This window comes from Dromaius novaehollandiae, chromosome 5 (genome assembly GCF_036370855.1).
Source record: "Dromaius novaehollandiae isolate bDroNov1 chromosome 5, bDroNov1.hap1, whole genome shotgun sequence".
NCBI classification, from domain to species: Eukaryota; Metazoa; Chordata; class Aves; order Casuariiformes; family Dromaiidae; genus Dromaius; species Dromaius novaehollandiae.
The window spans coordinates 70,937,565-70,965,233 of record NC_088102.1 but is presented as its reverse complement, the minus strand read 5'-3'; the positions used below and the strand labels follow the sequence as shown (position 1 = coordinate 70,965,233).

Sequence of the window (27,669 nt, the reverse complement as noted above, 5' to 3'; positions counted from 1 at the left end):
CTATGGGCTGTGCTGCCCAGTGCCCGCAGTGCGTCTGGTGCCCCCACGCAGGGGCCATCCAGGCCCCCAGGGCTGTACAAAACGAGGAACAAACACGCTCCTAGGGCTAAATGCGCTGCCTGAGGAGAGCCCACCGGGTGTGCCCAGCCCCAGTGTGACCTCGCAGCCACCACTGTGACCCATGGCGGGGCCTGCTGTGAGGTCAGGGCCAGCCGCCCCTCGGCAGCTGGAAGCAGCCTGTGGCGGCCTTGCAGCTCTCTGCTCTTGAGGGTCGGGTCGGTGCCTTGCCGGGTGCCAGCCGACCTCCTGGGCCTGAAGGGGACGAGCTGAGCTGAGAGCTTGGCCTCCCACAGCAATGGCAAGGGGGAGAGCTCCTCGTGGAAGGGTGCGGAAGGCACCGACAGCCTCCTCTGGCAGCAGAACTGCCAGCGACACGGCGGAGGATGCTGCAGGGCCCGGACGGTGCCTGGAGAATCGGTACGAGGCCGCTTTCTTCTCCCTGGGTGTCTGGCTGGGTTGGCAGTGCAGATGCAGCCTAATGCGGGGTGCATTTTGGAGGGGCCAGGCAGCAGCACGACACCTCACAGATGTGTCTGGACAGCAGGCTCTGGCAGAGGAGCCATACGAGGCTCCTGCTCTTCCCGTTGTGTGGAAAACAACCCCTCAGAAGGGATCCTGGGAATCTCCAGGGAAAGCATGCCTCCTTCCTTAGCCAAAGAGAAAGCAAGCACACCACAGAGACTGCCAGAAAGCTGTTTTCCCTTGCGGGATCTGTTTATTTCCCTGGATTATGGAAACTCCTTTTCCAGAGGTGCTCTTGGAGCACTTTCTTCCCAGAAGAGCTGCCCGCCATGTGGAATAGGGCTGACAGAGACCATGTGCCTTTTGGGGTTGGTCTTTCAGCTTTCTGCCAGCAGCAGTAGACTGCCAAACTTGCTTCTCTGCAGCCTGTAGAGGAAAATGCACCTGGGAAGAGGTTTGCCCCAGACTTGGAGCATTCATAACAACAAGGCTCCTCCCTCTTTTTCAGGCAAGAGATCACCCTGCGCAAGAGAAGGCTCTTGAAAATCCTCCTCTTGTTGATCCCAGTCACTCTTGGTGAGTTCTTATGAGCAGACAGCTGTCAGCGGTAGCACCAACAGGCTGGATGTCAACTCTCAGGGTGAGGGAGAGGCACTGGGGTGCCTTCCAATTTCCTGTTTCAGGGATTCAGGGTGCTCCTGAGGTGCTCTCTGCAAGTGGAGCCCACCCTGCCTAAGAACTGATATCGATGCACACAGCGTTAGGAAGTAGGACCCTCTTGGACAGAAGTCCTGCCTATTTGGCAGCTTGCCCTTTTGGGTGGTCTCTGTAGAAACTCCCATGGCCCAAGTGCTTCTTGAGGATGTCCAAATCAAAGGAAGATTGGTGGTCTCCCTGCCAGGCAGACAGACAGAGAGAGAGAGGGAGAGAGAGAGAGGGAGAAAAAGCTTTGCAACTGTGAAGGGGAGGCTAGAGAGAGTCCTTCTCTCTTGTGGAAATGAGTTCCAGGTGGTGAGCCCATCCCTTGGATGGGTGCAGCTCTGCATTGCTCCTCACTGTGCTGCTCCAGTATCCCAACACTGCTCAGAGGTGTGTTGTGCTGTGGAAAGCAGAGGGAAGGACAGGCAGCCAGGGTCAGACCTAGGCATCACTTTGGAAGCAGAGCCCAGCTGAGCTGGGGCTTCTCAGAAGGGCAGTGCAGGTGGCATGATGGAGAAGTAGCTCTTAGAAGGCCCATGGAGCCTGGTTTTGGTGCTCACTGGAGCAGTAAGGGGAAATGGGGAGGAGCTCTGGGGCACCAAGCAGGCCTGGAGATGACGACTGTGTAGACCCCTGAGGCCTGGGGTAATAAGGGCTCCCAGCTGGAGTCGCGTCCTCTCTCTGCATCAGGTCCTGTTGCCACCCCAGTCTGAGAGGAGACAACGTGACCACAGGGATTTTTAGAAGTCCTAGTAAAATAACTGTATTTATTTTGGTGATGTGAATTACAGCTGGTGTTTACTGTGTGGTGTTGCTGCCAGCACGGACAAGGCAAGTGACACAGGTGAGTGACTGTTGTTGTGGGACAGGAAAGTCCTGCAAAGGAGCACTGCTGGTGGTGCTTGGATGGCTCACTGACTCGGCCGGTTCCATGCAGACTGAGCCACAGAAGCAGCAACTTAGGCCGTGTCTTCCCAGAAAAGCCCCTTCTGGGAAGCCCCGGCAGTTCTGGGAGTGCATATTCATTCTAACGGAAAGCCTTTGTCTTTCAGGAGCTGCTAGGGCTGTCTGCAGCAGAACTGGAGTCTCTGCGGTAAGAGACAGTTCCACTAGTTCTGTGGAGCAGCGTCAGCTGACCGCCTGCTCTTTGCACTCACTTGCATAAGGACCAGGGCTCATATCTTTCCCTTGTGTCTTTCCTTTTGCTAAACCTGGCGGTGCCGGGAAGCACTTGCAAAGCAGGGAAAGAAAAGGGGGCCCAAGCCCACGTGTCTCTTCTCCTCCCCGAGCTTGAAGGCTCCCAGCAGGGGCTGGGCAGCTCTCTGACAGGATCTCCTTTCCTGTTGTCTTCAGGAACTCACTTGCTCTGCTGAGGGAGCAAGCCCAAGAGATGCAGCTTCTGACGGAGCAGGTGGCTCACCTGAGTGTGGAGATGTACGATGCGAAGAAGGTGATCCTGCATCTGGTGGGAGAAGGCTTGGATGAGCAGGACCCCGGGAAGGCACTTCCCGGGGTGGTTGGTGGGGTTTTCTTGGTCACCCCAGGCACCCATCCCTTGCCAGGAACTTGCTGGTTGAGCTTCTCCTCTATAAAGCCCCTTCTCCAGGCCACCTTTAGCCAGGCCACTTCAGGCAGCGGAGGACTCCTGACAGCCTTCTCTTGGCTCTGTGCCTACTCTTCGCCTCTGGTAGCTCTGGCCTGATCCCCGAAGCAATGATGAGACATAGGAACACTCGTGGGAGCAGCCAGCACTGGCAGAGTCTGAGTCTGACCTGGAGAGCTGGCGGGTGGAGACAAGGGTGTGGGGAGTCTGACCCACGTCTGCACTATGGCTGTGGGCAAGGATGCTATTCACGAGTCCTCGCTTTTCACATCAGAAAGCGTTGAGTCTTGCCGCTCCTTGGACTAGGCTTCTCTTGCATTTACTAACAGACTCGCTGTGCTAGGCTGCAGTAGTCACACTGAACTGCCTGCTGATGTGGTCTTTTCTCATGTTCATTCATGTCTTTCCTAGGAAGTTCAGCAAACGAAGCAGGCAATGTCTCAGACAAGTTGGGAGGACCACATGCAGGTGTCTGACTGGGCTCTGAAAAGCTCAGGTATGCACACAGGAAGTCAAGTCTCCTTGCCTTGTGCTTGTGTATAGACCTCCTAAAAGGAGGCTGCTCACCAAAGCAGAGGGAGATGAAATGACCTCTTGGCGTCCAAAAGCAAGCTTGTGGCAGAGTGGCTCTCTTGCATTCACTCCCAGGCCTGGGATCAGGCCCCTCACTGGTGCCCCTGGCACTGCCCCTACAAACATTTTGGTGCTCACAGAGAGCTCTCTTCCTCTCCAGTGAGCTTACATTAAGGTTATCTGGAGTTGCTGACCTTGAGTTTAGAGGCCCTTGTGCCTGTGGTGCCAGCAACAGGAGTGGTGAGGGCCTTTAACATCAGCCACTGGACTAGCAGCACTCAGCTGCTCTCTCCTCATTTCAGGTGGCACCATTGACAGGCAGAGGACATCCAAGAGCTATGAGTGGGAAGATAATTGGCTCTGCAGGGTGCTTTGGTTCCTTTCTGCTGCAAACCCTCCAGATACAATTTTGCAGGTATCGTAGCAGGAATCATCAGTTTCAGTGCTGGTTTCATTCCTTCCTGCCAAGTTGGGGACAAATGCCAGGGCATCTCCCCTCTGTGCTTTGGTCTTGCTCAAGCCCACAGCATTGACCTGGTTCCTGAAACCTAAGGTCTAATACCGGGCTTGCCTTGCTACAGACCGGTGGTTCCCCTCAGGAGGGACACTGTTCTGAACTCAACTGAACTGTGGCATCCTGCCAGAAGCCTGGTCACAGCTGGCTGAAGGAGTTTCTCCTTAGCCGCCCCCATTTGCCTACCCCATCCCCGATAGTCCCTTCCATTCTTCAGTGGGGTGGGAGGCTTGGGGGAGAGAGCGAGGGGAGCTGCCGAGCTGCTGGGCAGAGCGGTATCTGTAGGACCCTGACTCAGATGTGGGGTGGCAGATTCCATGCTTTCCTAATCAAAAGTTTCCTCTTTTCGGGAACACTGGGAGTGCCCTTTACTGGGCAGGGAAGAAGGCCTTGTGCTTCTGCCCATCTCCTCACACACTATTCATTTATCAGCTGGAATACAGCCCATAGACAAACAGGCACCTGTGCTGCTGCCTACGTGTTTAGTGGTGCTGGCTCTGCCACTCCCTCACTACTCTTTGCTGTTGCCTTTTGCTTGCAGCCAGACGTTTCCCCAGGGCACTGCTGGCCTTTCCAAGGGTCTCAGGGCCAGGTGGTCATTAGGTTGCCTGCACGAATCCAACCGACTGCTGTCACCGTGCAGCACATCTTCAAGGCAGTCTCTCCATCTGGGACCATCAGCAGCGCCCCCAGAGACTTCACTGTGTCTGTAAGTCTTTGCCAGGCACTTCTGGCTTGGCTCTGGCCATGGGGAAAAGCCCTAACAGGGACCTGCTTGCCTTTGTGCATCCTTAGAGAGTCGTGCCCCGGCCTCTCCCAAGCACTGCAGTGGCCTAAGGGGCTGTTTCCGGGGATGGGATGGCTTTATCCCTCTTAAGACTTGTTTTGGCCAAGCATCTCAAGGCTCTTGATCAAAACTCAAGGAGCAGACTCCGCTTCACCAGAGCCTGCACCCAGCTACTGCTAGCGCCCCAGCAGAGGCTGGGCAGATAACTCGTCTGCATGCAGTGTGCACGGTTCCTCTTTGTCAAGTCGCGTCTGACCTGCTCCCCTTGTGCTCGGTCTCTAAGGGAGTGGGTGCGGAAGGAGAAGAGGAAACTCTCCTGGGGACCTTCATGTACGATGTGGAAGAACAAGCCATTCAGACCTTCCCTCTGAAGGTACGGGAAGTGCATGTGGGCCAGATGCCTGGGAGGAAAAGAGGTTTGCCTTCAAAGCCGTGGCAGAAGGACTGTGGATTGTTTCTCCCTGGGCCAAGGGGCCAGTGGGCAGCACCATCAGTCCTGGCAGCAGGGTGGATGGCATCCCCTCTTCCCAGGACACCCTTCTCTGCCCGCACTCCCACTCCTGCTGGCAAGGCAGCTGGAGGAGACAGCGGGCCTTCGCGGGGGTTGCACACTGGGCTGCCCTGCATGCAGGAGCGCCTGCCTGGCCTCTCTGTTAGCACAGAGAAAGCAGCAGAAGGAAGGGGCTGTGGGAAGGGGGACGCGGGCCCAGCTGAAGCAGGCGGTGGCAGGGAGGATGCCAGGTGTCTTCCCCCACAGCGGGAGTTTCCCCATGTCCCTGGCCTTCCCAGCAGCCCTGCTACCAGCGAGCCTTCGATGTCCACAGCTGCTCTCACCCCCTTTGGGGAGCTTGCTCCATCTCAGAAGGACTAGGGCTGGCAGAGGCAGATACCTACTGACTGTACTGTTGCTCTTTACGCTCCGGTCAAGCTGCTGCTTCTTCCTTATTTTCTTTACAGAACGAGCTTCCCAGGGCCTTTCAGTATATAAAACTTCTCATACAGAGCAACTGGGGAAACCCAGAGTACACCTGCATTTATCGAGTGCAGGTTCACGGGAAGATGGCAAACCACAACTAATGCCATTAGCCAGAAGACGGGGCGAGACCTTCTCGGACTGAGAATGAAAAAAAGGAGGCAAGAAGAGAAGAGAAGTGGTGTTTCCCTTTGGTGTGGGTCAATGTCATCTCACAGAGAGTCTCAAAAACAGCTCCTTTCTTGCTTTCACACAGTGAGGTATTTGTTCCTCAGCCTTTCCGCTTTCTTTCCACTGCACAGATGTTTTCCTAATAAAGGAAAAGGAGACAAGGCTTGCATAGCTGTTCTTTTCCTCTAATCCTTGAGCACTAGAGGCTTCATCCACCTCAGCCCAGGAAGGAGTCAGAGCCTGGCAGAGTTTGGGGTGAACGATGCCCACACACACCACTGACCCCTTCCATGCAGGGTTCACGGTGAGTCTGCTTTTCACCTGCAGAAGCAACTGAATTGAAAGGACCCTGACACGGCAACGTCAAGCACAGCAAAGCTAGGAGAGGGCAGAAGGAGGCTTGCTCTTTCACTCATCTTTCAACATCCCTGTGCCTTATGCTGTAGGGGTTTTTTCAGGATGTCCTCTCCATCTTTGCACAGACATGCCCTAGCTGCTCACTTTTACCTACGATATTCACTTACACGCAATAGAAACTTGTATAGAAATATATATATGAGCGTACAAACATGCAAAAACATATTTTATTCATTCATACATGCACTATACTATATATATATTTAGGTATGTGTACATGCAAAGCACATATATACACATTGATAAGACTAAATAAATTAAGCATATATATTCAAAAGCCTAGGTTTAAAATGGATAAAACATTCTTTAATAAGAGCTAATGGAATGAATAATGAAAATTTAAATGTGAATAGAAAGTAATTAAAAGTAATTAAAAAAAGCCTCGGGGCCCTGCTGGGGCCTGTCGGCGCGGGGCCGGGGGCTCCGGGGGCCGCTGTGGAGAGCCGGGGCAGCGCTGGGGCCGTTGTGGGGAGCCGGGGCGGGGCCAGAGACGCTGCGAGACGCCTGGGTGGGGCCGGAGTCGTTGTGGAGAGCCGGGGCGAGGCCGTGGTGGGGCCGGAGTCGTTGTGGAGAGCCGGGGCGGGGCTGGGGCCGTTGTGGGGAGCTGGGGTGGGGCCAGAGTCGTTGGGGGAAGCTGGGGCGGGGCCGTGGTGGGGCCGGGACCGTTGTGGGCAGCCGGGGAGGGGCTGGGGCTGCTTCGGGGAGCCGGGGCAGGAGCCAGGGCCAGCCGGGACTGGGGCCCGCAGCCGGAGGGGGGCTGGCTGCCCTTGGGGGCCGAGGCCGCAGCGGGGCGCCCTGCGCCTGCCTCCCCCTGCCCCCAGCCGTCCCCTCTGCCGGGGGGTTCTGCCGTGCTCGGGCCCCACCACGCTGCCCTGGCGGGGACCCCCAGCCCCGGCCCGGCCCCAGGGACGGCAGCCCCTGAGGGCTGCGTGTGGAGGCGAGGGCGGCCCCCAAGGGCTGCGTCGGCCCTTGTCCACCCGCCGCGCGGCTGGGCCCTGGGGGGCTGCTGGGGACTGTAGGCCGTGGTGCTAGAAAAGGTCTAGAGCTGCACCCCAGTCCCCAGCCACCCCTTCCATGGCATGGGGAAGCCCTGCGCAGCGCGGGGGCCTGCTCTTGCCCTAGCCCCCGTCTCTGCAGAGAGCAGGGTAGGCGAAAGCTTGTCTTCTCCTTTCCTCTTGGTTTCGCACCCCATGCAGGGTAGCTGGCACTTTGTGGCAAAGACACAGTGTGTGGGTCTGTTCTGCGCTGCCACAGACTGCTGGAAAGAGTGCGTGTCCTACCCCTCGCAGGATGGTCCTGATTCCTTCAGGGCCAGAGTTTTCTGCCATTTAGTTCCCACAGAGACAAGACAGCCACACGTGGTGAAGAGACAGCACTGCTTCTTTGGGAAAAGGGCAGCAGAGGGCAAAGCGGCAGCACAAGCCCAGGCCCCTGGGGCAGAGAGGCCAGGAACCTCCCAGACTTCCCAGCACGCTCAGGTGGCCCCTGTGGACGGAGCAGAGCTCCAGCAGCAAATGCAGCTGCCTGCCAGAGCACGCTGCCACCTCTCCCACAGGCTTCTGATGCGGGAGGGCAGGGTTCCTCGGTTGGCTCTGGATGGAGACTTTGTCCTTGGAGCTCTCTGGATCAGGATGGTTTGGACCACCAGGGAACGGATTGAGGACCTGGTTCTCTGCTGCAAGGGCTGAAAGGCTGAAAGAGGAAGGACCAGAGCAGAGATCAACCGCCCGCATCTGCGCAGACCCCAGGCATCCCCTCCCCTCCTGCCAGGGCCAGTGCCAGCCAGCTCTTCCCAGGGCCAGGAGAGAGCAGGGGGGACAAATGGATCAGCTGCACATGTCTGGCTGGCAATGTCCCAAAGGCCCCTAAAATCTCTCTCTCCTTTCCCCACATGGCTCCTGCTGCGCACAGGGAGCAGAAGCCTCCTTGCCTGGGGACGGGGATTGGCGCTCGCTGCCCATGGTCTTTCTCCCTCCCTGCCAGCGCTGGCTGACACCCTGATGGCCTTCACTCACCCTTGTAGATATCCTGCAGCTTCTCCTCGCCCTGGTCCCTCAAGTGCTGCCCGACGAGCCCTAGGCACACACAGCCCGTCACCAATGCCGCTGCCCAGCGCACCCCCAGCAGCACAGCTCCTGCCAGCCCTGCCAGCCTTGGCCCCATGCCCTGCTCCCCACAGGCAGGGCTGATTCCAGGGTGGTCTCCAGAGCATAGCACTCAAGGAGGCTGCAGGGGCCTGAACAAGGCTCCCACTAATGCCACATGCGTGGACAGGGATGGGAGGGGGTGACACGGAGCTGTCGGGCACCCAGGCCCTGCACGGGGGGGCTCTGACAGCCACAGGGCTGGTTCTCGCTGCCAGCGCAACAGCTGGGGCTGGGACCAAGCTGCCCCGGGACAGAGAGGGACCCCAGGGGTCGTGTGGCTCACCAAGAAACCTCACAGCTGCCTCTTGCAAGGGCTTCTGTGGGCTCTCCAAGTAGAGCAGGCTCTGGCACAGGTATTCCCCCGCTCTGCTCCTGTTCCTCGCCAGCTGGAGAGAGCACAAGGGCACAGGGTTGGTGCAGACCCTCCGCACTCAGCTGGCCAGTCCCTGTACCCAGGAGCAGTCTCCCCTTCCTGCCCCTGCCAGGACATTTGCCCAGCCACAAGCCATGTAGCACTGGGGTTTGGAGGGAGCAGAGGGTGAGGCGCTCCCCAGGGATGCTGAGGTGCCAGCTGGGCCAGGGGCTGCTTTAGCATGCTGGGGAGAGCGAGGGGAGAGGAGCCTGGAGCAGAGCCCGCCAGGGCAGTGTCCTTGAGGAAAGGGAGCATGTGTGAAGCTCCCGGCTGGGGGCTGTGCTTGCAGCTGTGGGTAGGGGCAAGAGCTGCCTCCCCACACGTTGGGCCTGGAGAGGGGCAAGCCTTGTGGAGGCTGGGTGCTGGGTGCTCTGGGGCTGTCCTTACCAGGCACTCGCCGATCCTCCATGTCTGTGATGTCTCCGTCAGGTACCTGAGCTGCTCCCATTTCAGGAACTTTGCAGCCTCAACAAGGGCTTCCTGAGAGGCCTGCACAGCAGCAGAGACTGGGAGATGCCACCACGGCCCAGGGCAGGAGACCCTGCGCTCCCTCCCCCTCCTTGTGGCAAGGCTCGGAGCCTTTCTTGGCCCCGATGGGAAGATGCCGCAGCTGGGGACCAAGTCTGGGCCTGGGTTGAACGCGCCAGGCAGAGATGGGAGGCAGCCACCATCTCAGGCCCCTTGTGCTGCCAGGGCAGCAGGACAGAGAGCCGCAAGAGCTGCTGAGCTGTAGCCAAGGCCAGGAGGAGGCTGGAGTGCTGCGCTCACAGAGATGATGGTGCAGGCCTCAGCCAGAAGCACCTCTCCTGGGGCTTCCCAGCATGGCGCTGGGCTCCCCATCCTGCTCAGTTGCTGCTCCCTTGTGCGCAGGCTCCCGAGCCTGGTACCTGGGGTGCAGGGCTGGGTCCATGCCAGCTTCTCAGCCCCTGCTAGCTCTGGGCCTGCAGGGGCTCTTCCTATGGCCTGCGCTGGTGGAGGGCGATATGGAGGGACGGCAGGGGGTGAGGGAATGCCACCTCTCCATCCATCTGTGCAGGAGGAGGCATGGCAGGAGGATGAAGGCAGTGGTGGGCTTGGTGTAGACAGGGCGGGGGCTCTGCACCCTCCTCTGGGACTCAGGAGGTTGGGCCTCAAGGTGACACACATTCAAAGGCTCTGATTGCCAGCAGCCTTTGCTCCTGATGCTCAGGCCCACCCAAAGGGGGAGGGTCAGCATTGCCCTCCCCAAATGAGTGGTCAGGTTAGAAATGCATACCTGGGCAACACTCTGGACCTGGTCGTGCAAGTGGAAGAACAGCGGGAGCAGGCTCCTCTGCACTTGCTGCTCCATCTGCTGTCTTGCGGTGCCCACTACCATCTCCATCACATCTTTGAGGAGTTGGATGGAGAGCTTTCGCACGCAGCTGGACTCCTGGTGGGAAGGAAGAGGAGAGGACCTCAGCACTGGCTGCTCCAAACCCACCATGAGCAAGGGGGTCCATGTGGCTGGAGCAGACTGGGCTGGCCCTCCGCACTGGCTCGTGGGCACGTCCCCCTGCTCGAAGCCTCAGCTGCCTGCCCCAGCGAGTGCTGAGAGCACGCGGTCGTGCCTGGTGGAGCCGCCTGGGCTCCAAGAGCAAGCCTCAGCCTGCAGGTGGACTGCCCAGGGCCTGGGCTGGGCACACAGTGCCCATCACAGGGGCTGGGATGCCCCGGGGGTGGGAATGGAGGAGGCAGAAGCTGTGGTGGGCTGCAAGGGGCTGAGGGGAAGTTGTCATTGTGGACCGTGCATCTGCTGGGCTGGGCATGAGCGTGGGCCACACCACGGATGGGCTTTGCCCCAGGCCACTGCTGAAGAAGCTGGGCTCTTCAGGACTGTGCTGCAGGAGCTAGACAGGCTTTCCTGAGCTCTGCCTGCCTGTCCCTCCTGCGGGGGCAGGCGGGGGTCTTTCCTTACTTCTCAGGGGCTCCATCAGTGCTCCCTGGCACAAGGGGCCGACAGAAAGAGGCAGCCACGGGGCATAGCCTCTCCCTTGCTCTCAGGCCTGATCCTGGCTCTTTGCTCCTCTCTGCCTCTGGCCATGGCAAGTGCTGCAGGGGCCAAGCACAAGATGGAGCTGGTGTGGGCAGAGAGAGGGCTGGTTTACCACAGTCCTGCAGCTCAGGACAGCAAGGGGAGGACAGGGCAGTGGTCCAGAAACTGCAGGGCAAAATGTTTCCTGACAGCACCCAGGGCCCGCAGAGGGAGGCACAAACTCCCATGCTAGTGGGCACATGCGGAGACAAACACCCCAGAGCCTGGAGCCCATACATAGGCTCACAGGCACACCAGCGGGGCCCCCAGCTCTCCCCTCAGCCTTACGTCATCCAGGAGTGGCAGGAGCTTCTGAGCCAGCTGCAGAGTGATGGGGCTGGCCCTCTGCCCATCGTCCAGGAGATGCAGCATGTTGTTGAGCCCAACAAGGGCCTTTGTGCAGGTGTCCCTGTCCGCATCTTGCAGGCACTCCATGATGACTGGCAACAGGGCCTGCACTTTCCTTGCCTGTGAAATGCAACTTCATTCAGCACAGCATTCCCACAGCTGAGGTAGTTTGGAGCTGGCTTGCTTGGTGCAGGGCCAAGGTCCCTCCCCGGCACTGGTGCCATTCTACTTGTGCTGCACAGCGAAGGCCCTGTCCCAAAGGCCTTGGGGGCAGAGGAAGAGGGCAGCTACCCCGGCTCCCAATTTGCAGCAAAGTGCAAGCTACCGTGTTACCCAGCACCCCCTGCCCAGCTCCAGGCTGCTGGCATGGCTTCAGCTGGCTGTCCCCGCTCACCATCTCAGGTCTCTTGCACAGCATGAGGAGGCCTCTCAACACCAGCCCACGCATCACCGTGCTCTGGCTTTGCAGGTGTCTCTGGAAGAGCTTCAGCACACGCTTGTCCTCTCCACTCAGGTCAGCACAGACCAGCAGCTGAAACACACACAGCAGTGACAGGCTGACAAAGCTGGCAGGACTCGCCATCCCAGGCAGTGCTGGATCCAACCAAGAGCTCAGGGCAAGGGCACCGGGCCCAGACAAGGGCCAGCCTGAAGGCAGCAGTGGTTGTGAGAGCCCCTGTGGCCCTGCCCTGGGCCTCAGGGCACTCCGTGCAGAACGCTCGCTTGCTCCTCCGGGCCTCGCAGCCAGCTGCAGCCTCTTATTCTCATGCCTCTGAGGAGCAGTTGAGGAGAGAGAGCAGGCACAAAGGAGGCACAAAATACAGGTGGTGACAAGAGTTACCCCGGGAGAAATGTGCCGAGGCCAAGGGTACTGGCTGGAGTGCACCCACTGCGCGCTCCATTCACTGCCAAGCACCCTGCAGCTGCGGGCACGAGAGAGCAGAGTGGTTCGAGGCACCCCAGAGAGGCCCCACTTGGCCCTGGGCTCACCTCGACGAGGAAAGCCATGGCAGGGATCTCGTGGGAGGGCTCCTCCCTGCTGAGCAGCGCTGCCAGCTGGTGGAAGATCCAGGCACGCTGGGGACGCGGGGCCTTCGTCATCTCTCTGGCAGGGGGAAGAAGGTAGCGTTGGTCCTGAGCAGGGCAGGCAAACCTCTTCTGGGACTGCACTGCCCAATCTAGGCATTCTCCCACAGGCCAGGCCAGGCCAGGCCGGGCAAGGCCACCTTTGTGCTCAGCTCCAGCAGCCGGCAGCATTTGCTCCTGGAGGGGCGGTCTCTCACCACCACACCTTGCCATTCGAAAGGCAGTGCTCAGCATGAGTAGGCTCATTTTGGTGGAAGAGACTGGAGAAAGGCCCTTCCTTCCCTGAAGTCTGGCCTTGCGACACAACCCATGTCCTGCCCACTTTGGTGGATTCACGGTCCCCTGGGCTCTTCCAGTGTTCCTCAGTGCATCCTGCCCCTTCCCCACTGGGCTGCCCTTGGGCGGCTGCATGCAGACAGAGCCTGGGGCTCTCTGCAGCAGGAGTCCAGGCCCCACGGGAGGGGACGCTGGGGCTTTGGGAGGTGACTGCTCCTGCGCATCCTCCTCTTTCGTGCCTGGTGGCACCAGCTCTCCTCCAGGAGCTCTCAGATTGTGGGAGGGCATCCCATCACCAGGGGAGAAGTGCCAGGGGAGAGTGGGGAGCAGGGGGCTCTCACCTGGCCAACACAGCCACTCCCCTGTGGTGGGTCTCCGCAGTGAGGAGCATGTCCCAGGCACCCTTCCTCTCCATGGCAAGCACCCGACTCTCATAGCTAGCACTGCAGAGCAGTGCTTTCAGGGCCTCCACTGTGCACCTGCATGTAGAGAAAAGGCCAGGTCACCCTGGGAGCCTTGCTCTTGGCTCCAGGTCCACGGCAGAGGTGGGGGAACTGGGAGGCGGTACCTGATGGGGCTGGAGGGAGCACACCAATCCTGCTGGCATTCCCCCCAGAAGATAGCAACCTCCTCCGGCACCATCTCTAAGGCAAAGGAAATCTGGAAGAGCAGTGCCAGGAGGAGCTGGGGGAAAAACAGCTGCACCTCTGGGGGGCAGATGGGCTGACGGAGAATCGCATGCAGCACCCTGCTTGCCTGCAAAAAACACCCAGAGACAGCTCTCATTGCTGAGATGTCCCTGTTGCACTGCTTGAGTTTGGCGGATGAGACTCAGGTGCTGGCCTAGGCCGCAGGAGATGCAGTGCAGTGCCCGGCCTGGCTTTCTGGCCAGGGCTAAGTCATGGAAGCTCTTTAGGCTCAGCTCCTGTTTGTGTCACGGGACCATCAAGCCTTGCTACACTGGCATGAACGTCAACCTGGGTGGGGGGGGGTGCATGTATTCTGCAGCCCCGACGAGTTCCCTGTCTCAGCCCTTGCATCCTGCTTGGGCTGTGCGTTCATCCTGCCTGAGCCCTAAGCCTGCCCCAGCCCCTAAGCCTGCTCCTAACACAAGTTTCCAGCCTGCTGAGGAAGGCAGGGAGGTGCAGAGCCATAGGGGGACAGAGAGCTGCCCAGGCAGGCTCCGTGCTTGTGCGCACAGGGTGCCAGGTAGTGCTCAGCAGCCCAGTGTGCTGGCCCAGGGGAGGCCTGGTGCTAGGCAGAGCCCTGCTGGCCATGACGCTGAGGTCCGTGTGCCCCATGGGAGGTCATGGCTTGGAGGCAAATGAGGAAGGGGAGAAGGAGCCCTGCCTCTTGCCTGGAGAGGCAAGCACAGCCCTGCGGGTGATGGAGGCCTTGCCCGGAAACTCACAGCCAAGGAAAGGATGCCCGTGTGGTCCCCGTCGGAGATGGATGTCTTGCACGGTGCCCAGTCCTCCAGCACACTGAGCAGCTCCCGCAGCACCTTCTCTGCAGCCCCGGCCTCCGAGACCATCACCCTCCACATGGCCTTGGCAGCGCTGCAGGCCCAGAGCACTCTGTCAGCGGGGTCCCTCGGCCGCACCATGGCCTGGCTACCCCGGAGGGCCCCAGCTGGCTGCCAGCCCTGCCTCTGCCCGCTGCCCTTCGCCGGGAGCACCCAGCGGGCCCTGCCCCACCAGCAGCAGACGGCCAAGCTGAAGCTCTTATGGGACAGGGAGGGAGCAAGGCCCCGGGGGTGAAGGCAGGCAGACTTGATCAGCTCTGGCTGCTGCAGCCCTGGCATGCCTCATGCACCAGGCCTGGGAAAGAGGGACAACGGAGGACCCAGCCCCTCAGGGAGCTCCATCTGTCTGGGAGCCCACACAGGATGAGCTCTAAAGGCTGCTGGGCCCCGAGCCTTACAGGCAGGTGAGCCCCATACCTGTTGCATGATGGCGAACAGTGCAACAGGCTCATGACCACCTCATCAGGGTACGCGCAGGTCAGCGCAAGAAGAGCTCTGTTCAGGCTGTGCCGGGCAGACACCTCTGGGATGGACACCAGGCTTCGGCAGACGCATCTCACGATCTCGGGCACCTGGAGGCAACATGGCACGGAGGGAGGCATTTCTCCAGCTCCCATGGAGAATTGCTTCCCTTTGCACTGCTCGGGGCTGGCCTCAAAGGGTGTCAGGTGCCTGGGAGACCTGCATTCAGAGGAAAAACAATCCCCCGGAGGGCTCGAGCCCCAGCCACAAGCTACTTACCTGCTCCAGCTGGGAGGCGTCATCCGTCACCAGCACATCCAACATGTGAGCGGCTGCCTGCGTGTCATAGGCACTGAAGGATCTCATGCCCCTGATGGCCGTGAGGATGATGTCTGTCCTCTCGGAGGGCTGGAGGCATTTTGAAAACGTCTACAGGGAAAAGGAGGGCAGGGAAGAGAGATACGTCACATGGAGTGCCCTGATGGGAGTGCTCAGCCGAGCGTCAAGAGTGGCTCTGGAGAGAGAGGTGGGGCAGTGCTGGCTCCGTGCCACCAGGAGAGCCAAGAGCAGGGGCTGCTGTGGGCTGGGTGATGGCCCCAGGGAGGAGGTGGGTGGCTGGGGTCAGGGTCCGCCGCGCTGGTCCTGCGAGGAAGCAGAGCTCGCTGGGGGCCAGAACAGAAACCTTCGGCTAGTCCCTGCTCAAGGACAGTGTGAGCCCTCTCCTCAAGGACTGCAAGGACCCGTTAGTCCCACTAATAAGGGATCCTCCTGCTCATCCCAGCCTCAGGCTGACCCGTGGCAGGGGTGCCAGCAACGGAGACACTCCTTACCGTGGTGATTTCGCTGACGCTCTTGGATGGTGCAAGGCAGGTGTTTGCATCTTGCCAGGCCTCTTGGAGCTGTAGATGCTTTGGGCTATCCTGTGACAGCTGCATGCCTGGAGAGGAGGGCAAACACAGGGCAGTTAGTAGGGAGGCTGGAGAGTCAGAGATGGTACACTGAAGGCATCAGGGTGAACTGTTGCTGGTGGAGAAAGCAGGCATGCCAGAAATGGATGGGGAGCAGGATTTCCAGGGAAGGTCTGGGCCTATTGCAAGGGAGGGGGGAGGGGAAACTGCTTTTAAGAAGAGCAAAAGACAGAGGAGTTCCATCAGACTTTCTGGTATGAAGCAAGACAGACGTCCCAGGAGCAGCAGGGGCTGCTGAAGGTTTTCCAGCCCATGGGTAACCAGGAGAGGGATTACAGCAAGGCAGGTGACATTCTGCCTCAAGTCTGTGAGGTGCCTGCAGTTTTAGTAGCGTATGCGTGTCCCCTGTCTCTCCAGAGGGGTGGGTGCATATCACATCCGAGAGGGCCTCCTGCTTAGGTGCCCACCGCACTAAGTCTGGGCTGTGTGGGCCCCGGGCTTGACGCAGTGCTTGCCCTGCGCCTCCATTGCGGGGGTTTCCTGCTCTTTCCTCCTGCTGAGGAGAGTGGCTGAGGCCGCATGGCAGCTCGCCTGGCCTTGCCTGGGTGTCTGTGTCTGGAAGGACTCAGCCTGAGGCAGCTTCTCTTACTTTCTCGCTGCAGGATGAATGCGTACAGGTGATGAAGAGCATCTGCAGCTCCATGCCTGGTTCCTTGGTCCTCATAGGCACAGCAGAGGGTGAGACACCCCACCAGCTGGCCCAGGACTGAGAAATGCTTCCTTCTGCAGAGGTCAGGGCCGTCACTGCTTCTTTCAAAGTGGCAGCAGACCTGCGGAAGGGAGGCAGCAGTGGCAGCAGGGCTGAGGGGTGCCGGATGGGGCCCAAGGCCTGAAGCCACGGCTCACCCCTGGCTGGATCTCAGGTGAGCCAGAGCAATGGAGGGCCTTGCAGGCCCTGGCTCCCAAAGCAGCTGGGCATTAGCCTGGGCCAGGAGGGCTGCCAGACCTGCTGGGCCCACAGCATGCGCCCAGGGCAGTGCTGCCCTGCCCAGGGCTGTGGGCAGAGCTGGCTCCTGAGAGAGCAGGCGCTGGAGAGGGAAGCCCCGAGAGGCTTGGCCAAGACCTTAGCTTCAGGGCAGGGCCTCGCTGAGTGCCCTAAGCTGTGCCCAGGCCTCCCTTGGAGGGAGCCCAGAGCTGCAGGAGGCTTGGAGCACCGTGAAGGCGTGATGGGGTGGCTGGAGGGTGCCTGGGCCAGAGGCTCCTTACCTTCAGCAAGGAAGACGTGACCAGGAGCTGACTCAGCTTGGCAAGCCGCCCCACGGCCCTCTCACGCACGGCTGCTCGCTTGGTCTGGGTGAAGGGCAGCAGGACCTGGGAGGAGAAAAGCTGCTGCTCTGCGCTGCAGCCCGCCAGCTGCTCCAAGAGAGGCAGCTCTGCTAATGCCTGGCCGCGTTTACACAGCTCCTGGGAGCAGGAGCAAAGCCTGTAACTGGGTTCTTGCCTCTAGAGTCCCCCCAGGCTGCAGGGACAAGTCTCCTAGCCCGACCGGCTGTGGCCAGGCAGAGAGCAGGATCGCAGGGCTACTGCAGCCTCCGCTGCTTTCCAGAAATGGCCCTCTGCGCCCTGCCCAGGACCAGAAGGCTTTGGGGCAAGCGCCTCTGCGGTGGAGGGCACTCTGGGCTGTGGTGGAAGGAGGAAGCCAGAGGAGCAAAGGTTCAGGCCTGGGATGGGCAGGTGCCGGGCGGGGGGGTCATTGCCGTGCTCCGGTCTGGGGAGGAAAGCCCAAGAGCTGGGGGCTGGGAGTCGTCAGTGCCAGCTGCCAGCTGTGTAGGGCTGAAGAAGGAGGGTGCAACTCCCAGCCCTGCTTGGGTGCAAGGCAAGGTTTTGGGGGAGTGTTGTCCTGGCGGGGCAGCGGGCAGGGCTGTCCCTCACACTGCAGGAGTGGGGTGGGGGAAGAAAGGACTCTTGACTGCAGCCAGGAGACACTGGGCTCGCAGAAGAGCACGGTGGGGAACCCTGGCTCCTCCGAGGGAGACGGCCCTCTCCCTGCAGCATGCTCTCTGCCCCTAGCGCTGTGGGGCAGAGTAGAGGGAGGTCCACTTGAGAGGGTCCCTTCCTTTTGGAGTGGCAAACAGTCCCTGTGAAGGCCACTCTTTGCACATGCCAGACCTGCAGGATGCTCTGCAGCTCCAGGAGAGCGGAGGTGGGAGATGTGAGCACCAGCATCTGCAGCATGCTGTCCATGGCAGCCAGGGTCTGCAAGGAGGACAGAGGGTTGTGGCACTTCTTCCCTGGTCCCCCTTACCTGCAGGAGAGGGGCTTGAATTCCTCCTGCCGCAGGGGACACCCACGGCCCACGTGCCCAGGGGGAGGGCTGGGGTAGAGGAGGTGCTGCACAAGGACCAGCCTGGGGGCACTACACGTGGCCCTAGGCAGGGCAAGGGGAAGAAGGGGTGAGGGTAGGAAAGCAAAGCTGCGGTGCTGCCCTGGCTTGGAGCTTGCCTTCAACTGGTGCACAGGGTAGCTGGGGATAAGCCCAGAGGGACTGTCAGCCTCTCCATGCCTCACCCAGGGCATACCTTGGAGAAGAGGGAAGTCTGCAGGCTCTGCATGTCCTCTGTCAGAGGAAGGTAGAAGACACTGCAGAAGCAGGAGTGGAGGAGGCTGTTCTTCTGGTTGTCCTCCAGCACAAGCTTCACTTTGCTGCAAGGAGGCAGAGGCGCCTGTCAGACCCTGGGGCTGACAGTGGCCCCTTCAGAGCTCATGGGCGGGACACCCTGCTGTGCTCTCCATGCGAGGTGGGAAGCCTCACGGGGAGGCACCTCCTCCCTCTGTCCCTGGGCCAGCATCACGGGGGAGAGTCCTGCAGGATGTGCCCGATACCCTCTGCATCTCCTGCCTCGCCCTTCACGAGAGAAGTCCCGAGACACTGTGAAGTCCTGGGGCCCTGTCTGCCCTCCCATCTCCGCCCCTCTCAGGCCCAGTGCAGGGCAGAGCAGGGCCCAGCGGACGTCTCCGTCACACTCCCCCAGCTTGGGGGATGCCTCCCAGCTGGGACTGGTGCCCTCAGGGCCAAAGGGTGCGGCGGCCTTGAGCAAGCCAGGGGCTGGGGCAGGTACCTCATTGCAGCGATGGTGAGCATGGCTTGCTGCCGCACTGCCGTGCACAGGTGGTCCGTGGGCTCCTCTTGCAACAGCACCTGGAGATCACAGCGAGGATGGGGCATGGGAGCTGTCAGCACCCAGCAAGGAGTCTGCAGGGCTGGCGCAGCCCAGGTGCCCCCATCCCATCCCATCCCATCCCATCCCATCCCAGCACTGGCACCCAGAGCAGCCCCCTCCTTGCCTCAGTCCCAGCTCACAGAGCTTCTCAGTGCCTTCTGTAGCCCTGCAGTGGGAAGGGCTGTGCTCACAAGCAAGTGCCTCGCACCTTCCCATGCTCGGACACCCCAGTCCTGTCCTCACTCAGTGCCCGGCAGCGAGGCTTGCCCACTCCCTCAGGCCCCGGGGTGTGCCCTCACCTCAATTGTCTTTGCCAGATCCACTTTGCAGAGGAAAAGCTTGTCCCACACCAAGGCATCGGTGCTGGCCACTCTGCAGAGGGTGCAGATGGAGGCCAGAAACAACAGCTTCTGGGCCTCTTCCTGAGAGCAAGAGGAGAGAGACAGAGTGCCCAAGTGGGGCAGAGGCATGGCCAGCAGGGCCAGAGCATTTCGGGACATGCAGTGATGTGCGGGGAAGGGAGCAGCTCTGCACAGCCAGCAGCCCTTGCGGGGCGTCTGAGCATGGCAGATACAGGTGCGACCCCCCAGGAGATGCCGGCCCAGCCCAGACGGAAGTGCCTACCATTAGCTTTCCTCTGTGTCTGAAAAAGGCATGCATGCGTGCCAGGGCTTCCTCCTCCTCTCCTGGCGGAGTCGACCCTGCATGTGGTCAAGAAAGAGGGTGGGCAGAGCTGTAGGGGCTGACAGGAGAGATGGGAGGGAACAGCGGAGCCCTCTGCCCAGCCGCACGCCTGCTCCCACGGGCACGGCGAGCCCTGGGTGAGGGGGCTGTGGCGGGGCACAGACACGCCGTCTCCCTGTGCTCGTCAGGGCTGGGAGGTGCCCAGCAGACAGGGCGCAAGGCTGGAGCACAGCCCATGGGGGAAAGCCCCAAGCGCGTCCCGGTTAGGAACTTGCTCGCAGACAGGCCGGAAAGGTCCCCGCCCCACAGCACTGCTGCCTCGCACCAGCCGAGCTGCGTCCCCCTGCCCGTGCCGTGGAGCAGGAGCTGGCTCCCCTTTGCTGCTCTCCCCGCGGGGGGATGCTGTGCTGGGGCTGGCTCCCAAGCTCGGAGCGGGCCCAGGCGTTCAGGCCCCGCTGTGCCACCAGGCCCCTGGGGACCCCCGCTGCCAGCCTGCTGGGGAGACGGAGCGCAGGGCAGAGCAGGGTGCTCTCCCAGCCCCCGGCGCTGCCCAGCCCAGTGGTGCTCGCTCACTCACCTGTCGGCAAGGGCTGGGGCACGCACTGCTCCAGCTGGGAGCTGCTCTCTGGAGGGCCTCCATCCTCCTCCTCCCGGGTCACTGTGGTGCAGCTGGGGGGGCCATCCTCCTGCTCCTCCTCTTGCCAGGTCCCCGTGGGCTGGCTGGGGGGTCCTTCCTTCTCCTCTTTCTCCTCCGCCCAGGCCACCGTGGGGTGGCTGAGGGATCCTTCCTTCTCTCCTTCCTCCTTCTGGTGGCTGGGAGGTCCATCCTCCTTCTCCTCCCAGGCCATCCCTGGGTGACTGGGGGGTCCCTGCCCCTTCTGCTCCTCACAGGCCACCCTTGGGTGCGTGGGGGGTTGATCCTCCTTCTTCTCCCAGGCCACCCTCAGATGCCTGGGGGGTCCATCCTCCTCCTTCTCCCCCCAGGCCACCCTCGGATGCCTGGGGGGTCCATCCTCCTTCTTCTCCCAGGCCACCCTGGGGTGCCTGGGAGGTCCATCCTCCTTCTTCTCCCAGGCCACCCTTGGGTTCCTGGGGGGTCCATGCTTCTTCTCCCAGGCCACCCTGGGGTGCCTGGAGGGTCCATCCTCCTTCTTCTGCCAGGCCACCTTAGGGCAAGTGAGGAAGCCATCCTCCTCTTCCTCCTCCCAGGCCACCCCGGGGTGCCTGGGGGGTCTCTCCTCCATCCTGCAGGGAGGAGGAAAAGTGGAAGGTTGGGAATGGAGGAGCCCACAGGCAGGCCTGCCACCTGGAAACCTTCACAATGTCCCCCTAGACTTGGCAGGCAGTCATGCTGGAGAAGTCAGAGCCCATGGCTGTGGCTTTTCCATGCCAAAGGTGTCATTTGGGAAAGACCAGCAGGCTTTGCCAAGATGTTCTTGGAAGGAAAACCTTTTGATAACCCCACGGGCAGAGGGTCCCCTGAGGGTTCTTGGCATCCCCCTGCCCGCCCCAGGTGTGCCAGGCTCTGGCACCAGCTTTCCTGCACCTCAGCCCCAGCCCCACCATTGCCTCCCGCCTGCTCATTCCTCTGCTGGCCATGGCCAAGGGCTCCCCTGAGGCCCCGCGGAGCTGCTGAGCCCCAGCCCCATCCCTCTTACCCGAGTCCAAGCCGGGAAGGCCTCAGGAAAAACGCCTCCGCACTGCGGGGCTGCCAGGGGCAGCAGGGAAAGATGTGGGTGCACTTGGCGGGGGCTCCTTGGCCAGCCCTGTGTGCTCCCTCCTGTCCCGTTGCTGTCCTCCCGGACACTGCGTTGCCAACGCTGTGCTGGCACCCAGCAACACCATGGGGTGTCACAGGGGTCACAAAGGGCCCTGCTGTGACCCGCCACCCTGGGAAAGGTGCTCTGCCGGGCACCTCTGCTTGCCCTCGGGCCCCCATGGGGGTCTGGTCACAGAATCACAGAATGGTGGAGGTTGGAAGGCACCTCTGCAGATCATCTAGTCCAACCGCCTTGCCTAGGTGACAGGGTCACCTAGAGCACCTTGCCCAGCACCCTATCCACACAGCTTTGGAATGTCTCCAAGGAGGAACACAACCTCTCTGGGCAACCTGTCCCAGGGCTCTGTCACCCTCACAGGAAAGAAGTTTTTCCTTCTGGTCAGATGGAGCTTCCCATGCATCAGTCTGTGCCCGTTGCCTCTCTTCTATCACCGGGCACCACTGACAAGAGTCTGGCCCCATCCTCTTTGCACCCTCCCTTCAGATACTTGGCTGGCTCTTGGTCAACTTTTTGTCCATCAGCTTGTTGTCCTTGCGGGTCTTTGTCCAAAGAGCTGCTTTCCAGCAGGTCAGCCCCCAGCCTGTACTAGTGCATGGTGTTATTCCTCCCTAGGTGCAGGACTCTGCACTTCCCTATCTTGAGCTTCATGAGGTTCCCCTCTGCCCATTTCTCCAGGCTGTCGAGCTCCCTCTGAATGGCAGCACAGCCCTCTGGTGCATCAGCCACTCCTCCCAGGTTTGCATCATCCATGTGGGGAAAGGAGAGAGAGATTTTAGGGGCCTTTGGGACATTGCCAGCCAGACATGTGCAGTGCCAAGCTGGGGAACATAACAATGGGTTTAGCAGAAAGCATGCAGAGCCATTGGAAGTATTTCAGCAAACTGACTACACTATCAGGCGTAACTGAAAAGCATACAACATCACACAGCAGGGACTGGGTTCTGGACAGAAGCAAGCTCTGTGTTCAGGAGAAAGGCTGAAGGCCCACACCTAACCCCTCCTGGTTGCACAAGCAGCAATACTTACCAGCCAGTACCTTTTTGTGAATGCAATATAAAATGTGTGGCAGTGGAAGTAGGTAGGAAACAGGAGCGGAGGAAGAGCTCTAAGGAAGAATCCATTGTCACTGTTAATATCATGGACTGAATAACATATACTAAACCAGAAGCAAAGGATCCCTGAACAGCTGCTCAATATGGAGGATGTTCTGAGAAGTTTTAGGGCTGTGGCCTTACACAGATGTCTCTGGAAGATATCAGTATGCATCAAAACAGAGAAACAGTAAGTGACCTGGGAGCCTATTGGCCTCAGAAGTAAAACAAAGGTAACACAAGAAGTTCTCTGAAGCTAGGTTGAGGACAGTTCCTGTTCTTCAGCATGATAGTCTTGCAGATGCTACAGCTGTGTGACCACAGGTAATATTGCCTTCTGTTTCCTTATGGGGAGCTTTGGCCAAGGCTTCTCTTCGATAAGAGTGAAATGGAAAAGGGGCAGGGAGAATCCTAAAAAGTAAGGAGGACAAGCCCTGAGAAACTTTAAAATCCTTCCAAGTATCACAGTGACCACTTTGCAACAAAGCAACCAGATTGATAATGGTTAGGATGCTATATTAGTGTTTCTAAATATTTCTAGATCTGTCCACTAATCTACTAGTACTTCAGAGATTTAATTTTAGGCTTCTAATTCAGGTGGAGCCATGGTGGGTTATTTTGACAGAAGTGGCTTCCACAGCCCCACAGCTTATTTGGCACTCCATTCAGTTGCTCAGAGCAGCAACAACAACATGAGTACATCTGAAATCCCTTGCCTGCCAGGTGAGGCTTTATTTTGGGTTGCAAGAACTCACAAACTCAAGCTTCTGCATGGACATCTGTGCTGTACAAGAAAAAAAAATCTATTCTTTATAATGGAATACTGCTGAAACGTGTAACGTGTGACACAGTAACTCAGGGCCATTATGAGGGATGTGGGAGATCTGAGATGGGATGATCTTCCTTAACTGGGCATCTTAGAGCTAGTTCTCCTAGCCACTTGAGAGAATAGCCACTGCTGGAGTGCAGTTCCTGCCATCCTGAAAGGTCAAGTGAAAACCAGGTCAAATGAATCACCTGAAAGTGGCCATTTTTGCTGGCTTTTAGGTTCAAATTCATACTGTCCTCTTTTCAGGCAAGTGACCTAAGCAGCAGACTTTAGAGTATTCTGGACAGAGGCAAAGAGGCAAGGTCTCTTCACCCTTGTGCTGAAGCTGTGCTACTTTACAAAAGGAATAAAGCTTCACTAGGTCAGGGAGAAGGGGGCACAAGTGAGAACCTAGGGATCAGGGCAAAGAGGGTGGAGAAGTGCAAGCTCTGAATTTTTCCTCTGTGCTCTGCTTATGCATTTTGTTAGCGGTACATATACAGCAGAGATAAACGGTCCTTGGAACACTAATCTCACTCTCCCAAGTAGTTTCCTTAATTACTGAGTTAGGAGCCTTCCTCCTTTTCTCTGGTGATATAGGTCCCAATTTATTTTTGCAAAGCAGTACAGCTTCAGCATGAATGAGGATAAGTGTACCCCACCACTTTATCCACCCTGGAATAAATTTAAGCCAGTTGGTTAGTAGTACACTGGTTTGGTTTGAGTATTTGAGGTTAAGAAGGGCACAAAAACCCAATCTCACATAGGATCATAGGATAATTTAGGTTGGAAGGGACCACTGAAGGTCTCTACTCCAACCTCCTGCTCAGAGCAGTGTCAACTATGAGGTTAGACATGGTTACTCAAGGCTTTATCCAGTCAGGTCTTCAAAATCCCCCCAGATTAGATTCAGACTGATGATTATATTCTTCAACACAGGCAACTTTGTTCTACTCAAGTCCTGTGCCTGATAAGATCTACAAGCCCCATTGGTTCTCATGGTATTAACAAGAGAATGGAGATACTCACTGATGAAGAAGTATTTGTGCTGATGATTGTAAGGCATGTATTTTTTCTTTTTGATCCCAAGCTGTGAAAAGAAAGAAACAATAAAATACTGAGTGGGGACTAAGCAACCTATTCAGGTAACTTTGTTTTCCATTCTTGTCTCCCAAGAAGCATTCTTTGTGCATAGCTCCTACAACCCTCATTACTACTGTCTCCCTCTTGCATACCTGTCTTATTAGTTTACGTACATAACATACCTTAGAAGGAAAAGGAAAGGAAATTCTCAATCCACTGAACTGCTTTAATGCCTTTCAGCTTGCTAAAGTCTTTCAGATCTGAACAGTTAAGCAAACCAGGAGCTTTTCTCCAGCAGGGGCAAATAAGTGAAATAAGTAAGTAATTGCTACAAAGCAGTTCTAGATATATTCATGACAAAACAAAACAGAGGTAATATAGCCCATAAGAAAAAGCTACATTGGTATATTTAAAGTGAGTAGGAAGCAAACTACTGTCACGGATACCACCATTATCTGCTCTGGAAGGGAATAATGTAGCAAAAATTATACCAGATTTCATCCATTAAAAGATGGTGTGATCCCTAAGTGTACAAGGGTTGTGATAAAAATAGTTTTCAGGGTGGGCAGAGGTGAATTTTAACTGTTGAATTTCCTTGTTTTTGTGTTCTTATTACATTCATAATTCTTTTGGTGCAATCTTAGATATTTCAAGGTTATATTAGTGGTCAAAAATAGTCATATGTACTTTCTCTGTTTTCTTTTTCTCCTCTCTTCTTTGATTCTGTATACTTATGCTGATAGCTTCATGCTGGCAAAAGACTTAGGAGGAGGAAAACATTTCACCCCTGTTATAGCTGTGCTGACAGAGCCTCAAGAATGGACGAAGTTGTGCAGCAGAAGGGCTACAGCATTGTCTTAGGTTGTTGCTCCTGATGGTGGTCTAGTTGTACATGCTACGAATGACCTACGCTTTTGCATGACCTCTGGCCATGAGAGGGACCTGTCAATACACAGTTCTACAGAGCTGTGTGAACAGCCCTTGGTTCCTCAGCCCGGCTGTTCCTGGCTGCCTTCTGCAACAAGGCTTCTGCCTACTCCTAGAAAGCGCTAACATGCAGAAGCAGCATATACCACTGAGCCTCAGACATTAGTATTAAGCAATAATGTTTACAGGTTATCTAAGAATTGTAAATTAGTGCATTGTTAAAAAAATGAAAAGGTCCTTAGGTTGCTATAATCACTAATAGTCTTTTTCATGGTGGGGTTTCCACAGTATGTAAATCACATCTGTTTACTTGTCAACTTGTTACTTGTCAAGTGTTTAAGCAATTTTTAAAGGAACTTAATGTAAGCTGTGACCTGCTCATGAAGACTGAAGAAAGCGGACACAGAAATGAAAGTAATTTTTTTCTCAGAAATCTTATTTTTAGATCTTTATGTTGTAATGCACTTTTTGTTGACTAGGGTGTTCTTCCCAGTTCCTAGCATGTGGGCCCAAACACGCACACACATACACACTGACCTTCACAGAGAATTTTTTTCCCAAAGTAAACAGGAAAGGGTGCATACCAATGTCAGGATCTTTCTGGAGGCAGTTGGGCTTGGCATGATGCTGGGAGTGCAGAAGAGTCCACCGTTTGGCTGATGCCTCCTGTTAAAGTGGAAAAACAAAGTATGAAGAGTACAATGATTTCAGAGCCAGTTTCTCTCAGGTTCCCTTGCTTTGCCTAATGCTGAACACGCTCTCCTCCACGGTGTCTTTAGAATGTGCAGTTTTGCAGTGAGGACATCAAATCTAATAGGCATTTCCAGAGTCAGGTACTTACAATCAAATGGCACATCACAAACTTATGCAGCAAATGGTTCCACTGGTCATCCTGAAGACTGAAAGGTGTCCTAAATCATGCTGCCACCAAGAAGCCTGAACCTGGAAGAGGAAAAAGGAACCACCAAGAGCAGGAAAAAGATGAATCAAAATCAGGACAGTGCCATACCCATCCTTTGCCATGAAATATCAAGATTTATTTCTCAGATACTTCTCCAACACCACAATCAGATAGGAGCTATGCAATCCTGACATTCTTGAGGGTTCCTCTAAAATATCTCTTGCTGGAAAAATCACAGATTAGGCATATTGAGAACTCCCCACAGGCAGACTTTCTTATTTGCACTTTCTGTAAACATTTGCCATTCAAACTGTGTCTTCTCAGAACCGAAGAAGAGAAATATACCAAGTGAGGAAACGGAGGACTATGAAACTGCAATAGTATCAGATGTATGACAGTTGATGCAACTCTGCATATACACTGCGGGCTTGGTAGCTTACCTGGGAAATGGTCAGTGCCACCAGAGAGACAATACAGGGTATTAATGATGTCCCAAAGTAGAAGAGAATGAGCCAAGCAGCAGCATCCAGCAGGAGGATGTGAGCAAGATGAAGGAAGAAGAAGAGTTGATTTGGCTTCAGAAGTCCCATCTTCTCAACGGTGGCATGCAACTGACAGAAGTGTTTCACCAGCATTTTCTGTGGGAAGCACCAGTGTTAGAACATTCCTTGCTGCTAGACCATGGCACTGCAGTCTCAAGTCCCCTTTCAACATGCTGCCATCACAGTAGGCAACTAGATAAAGGAAAAGTTAGGGCAGGCTAGGAGGAGTGGGGACAGAGGGAAGCAGTGAGGTCCATACAGCCCAAGGAATGTTTGCACACCAAGACCACTCCTGTCCCATCTGTGGCTCTCTCATGAGGTTTCCTTTGACATACCAGATTAGTGACTCCCACAATGCCATGAACAGCGCTTCCGTGGATGATTAAGGAGCTGGACTTTGAGACTGTGACAGAAGGCTGTCCAAAAGGGCAGTGCCAATGCAGCCTGTGAAACTTATTTTATCGCTAATATACTCTGCATCCTCTCCCTACAAATACCTACAATAGAAGGGAGTAGGTTTTGAAAACTTACTATCAGATGGAGAGAATTTCTGAATATTTGGCTCTGTTATTTAGATAGGGTTGCTGTGATAAGGAAAATCCATCTTCAGGACTCTCATTCTAAACCATGTAACATGGATTTAGAGTAACATTCATTTATTATTTCTATGCAGTAGCACAAAAAATAGTGGAAAAAAATGGATCCCACTGTTCTAGGAGCTATGCTGATACAGAAGAACAAGGTCTAATGTCAGAATATTCCCCTTTAATCTACCTTTGGTTTGACTGATGGGGATAGACTTACATTTTTACTGAGCTCAACACTGGGGTCATCTGGTGCCAGCTCCCCAATCTGCAGTGACTTCAAGTACTTGCTCACCAACAGCTTGTCAACATGGAATGCTACAAAGGCATCCTGCAAATGCACAAGAGTAAAGGAAGAGATGAGAAAAAAACTACACTATGTTACTAACCTCCATCCGCTGTGCATGCTTAACACTAGGGAGGAGCCCCAGAGGCAGAGATAGCTGGCTGGCCTTTCCATCCCCTCAAGCTTTTGTTGACCTTTTTATTCCTGCCTTTGTCCTCCCTTCTCCTTATGTGAGACCTTATTTCAGCTGACAAACAGGAGAGGTCTGACTTCCACTACTGCAGT

The 27,669-nt window shown here is 56.9% G+C and overlaps 1 protein-coding gene across 4 annotated transcripts; it reads right to left on the bottom strand.

The window, feature by feature from the left end:
* Positions 1 to 6,408: 6,408 nt before the first annotated feature.
* On the bottom strand, positions 6,409 to 27,378 carry LOC112991806 (maestro heat-like repeat-containing protein family member 7). 4 transcript variants are annotated; one of them, XM_064513302.1, is made up of 27 exons: positions 27,319 to 27,378; positions 25,913 to 26,007; positions 25,656 to 25,737; positions 24,091 to 24,151; positions 22,189 to 22,267; positions 19,959 to 20,626; positions 19,322 to 19,398; positions 18,997 to 19,119; positions 18,596 to 18,675; positions 18,056 to 18,179; positions 17,646 to 17,732; positions 16,743 to 16,847; positions 16,126 to 16,306; positions 15,399 to 15,505; positions 14,848 to 14,997; positions 14,524 to 14,678; positions 13,993 to 14,140; positions 13,150 to 13,337; positions 12,923 to 13,060; positions 12,210 to 12,324; positions 11,614 to 11,751; positions 11,160 to 11,339; positions 10,074 to 10,229; positions 9,206 to 9,307; positions 8,690 to 8,792; positions 8,275 to 8,334; positions 6,409 to 7,951 (listed from the first exon to the last, which is right to left on the bottom strand). In XM_064513302.1, exons 3-27 carry the CDS (start codon positions 25,692 to 25,694, stop codon positions 7,734 to 7,736), a joined length of 3,582 nt encoding a protein of 1,193 aa, XP_064369372.1. In that variant the 5' UTR covers positions 25,695 to 25,737; positions 25,913 to 26,007; positions 27,319 to 27,378; the 3' UTR covers positions 6,409 to 7,733. The 4 variants fall into 4 exon arrangements, with proteins under 4 accessions (XP_064369372.1, XP_064369371.1, XP_064369370.1 ...); XM_064513301.1 differs by lacking the exon at positions 27,319 to 27,378 and adding an exon at positions 26,413 to 26,533 and having other exon boundaries at positions 25,913 to 26,013; XM_064513300.1 differs by lacking the exon at positions 27,319 to 27,378 and adding an exon at positions 26,413 to 26,485.
* Positions 27,379 to 27,669: the final 291 nt, after the last annotated feature.

Excerpts from the sequence above, each read along its gene's own strand:
- LOC112991806 (XM_064513299.1), bottom strand. The coding sequence starts at position 21,320 with ATGGGGGCCCGAGGGCAAGCAGAGGTGCCCGGCAGAGCACCTTTCCCA. Across the intron at positions 14,679-14,847 it reads ACGCCTCCCAGCTGGAGCAG|GTGCCCGAGATCGTGAGATG; the intron begins GTAAGTAGCTTG and ends TGTTGCCTCCAG. Across the intron at positions 8,335-8,689 it reads GGCAGCTGTGAGGTTTCTTG|GGCTCGTCGGGCAGCACTTG; the intron begins GTGAGCCACACG and ends GTGTGTGCCTAG.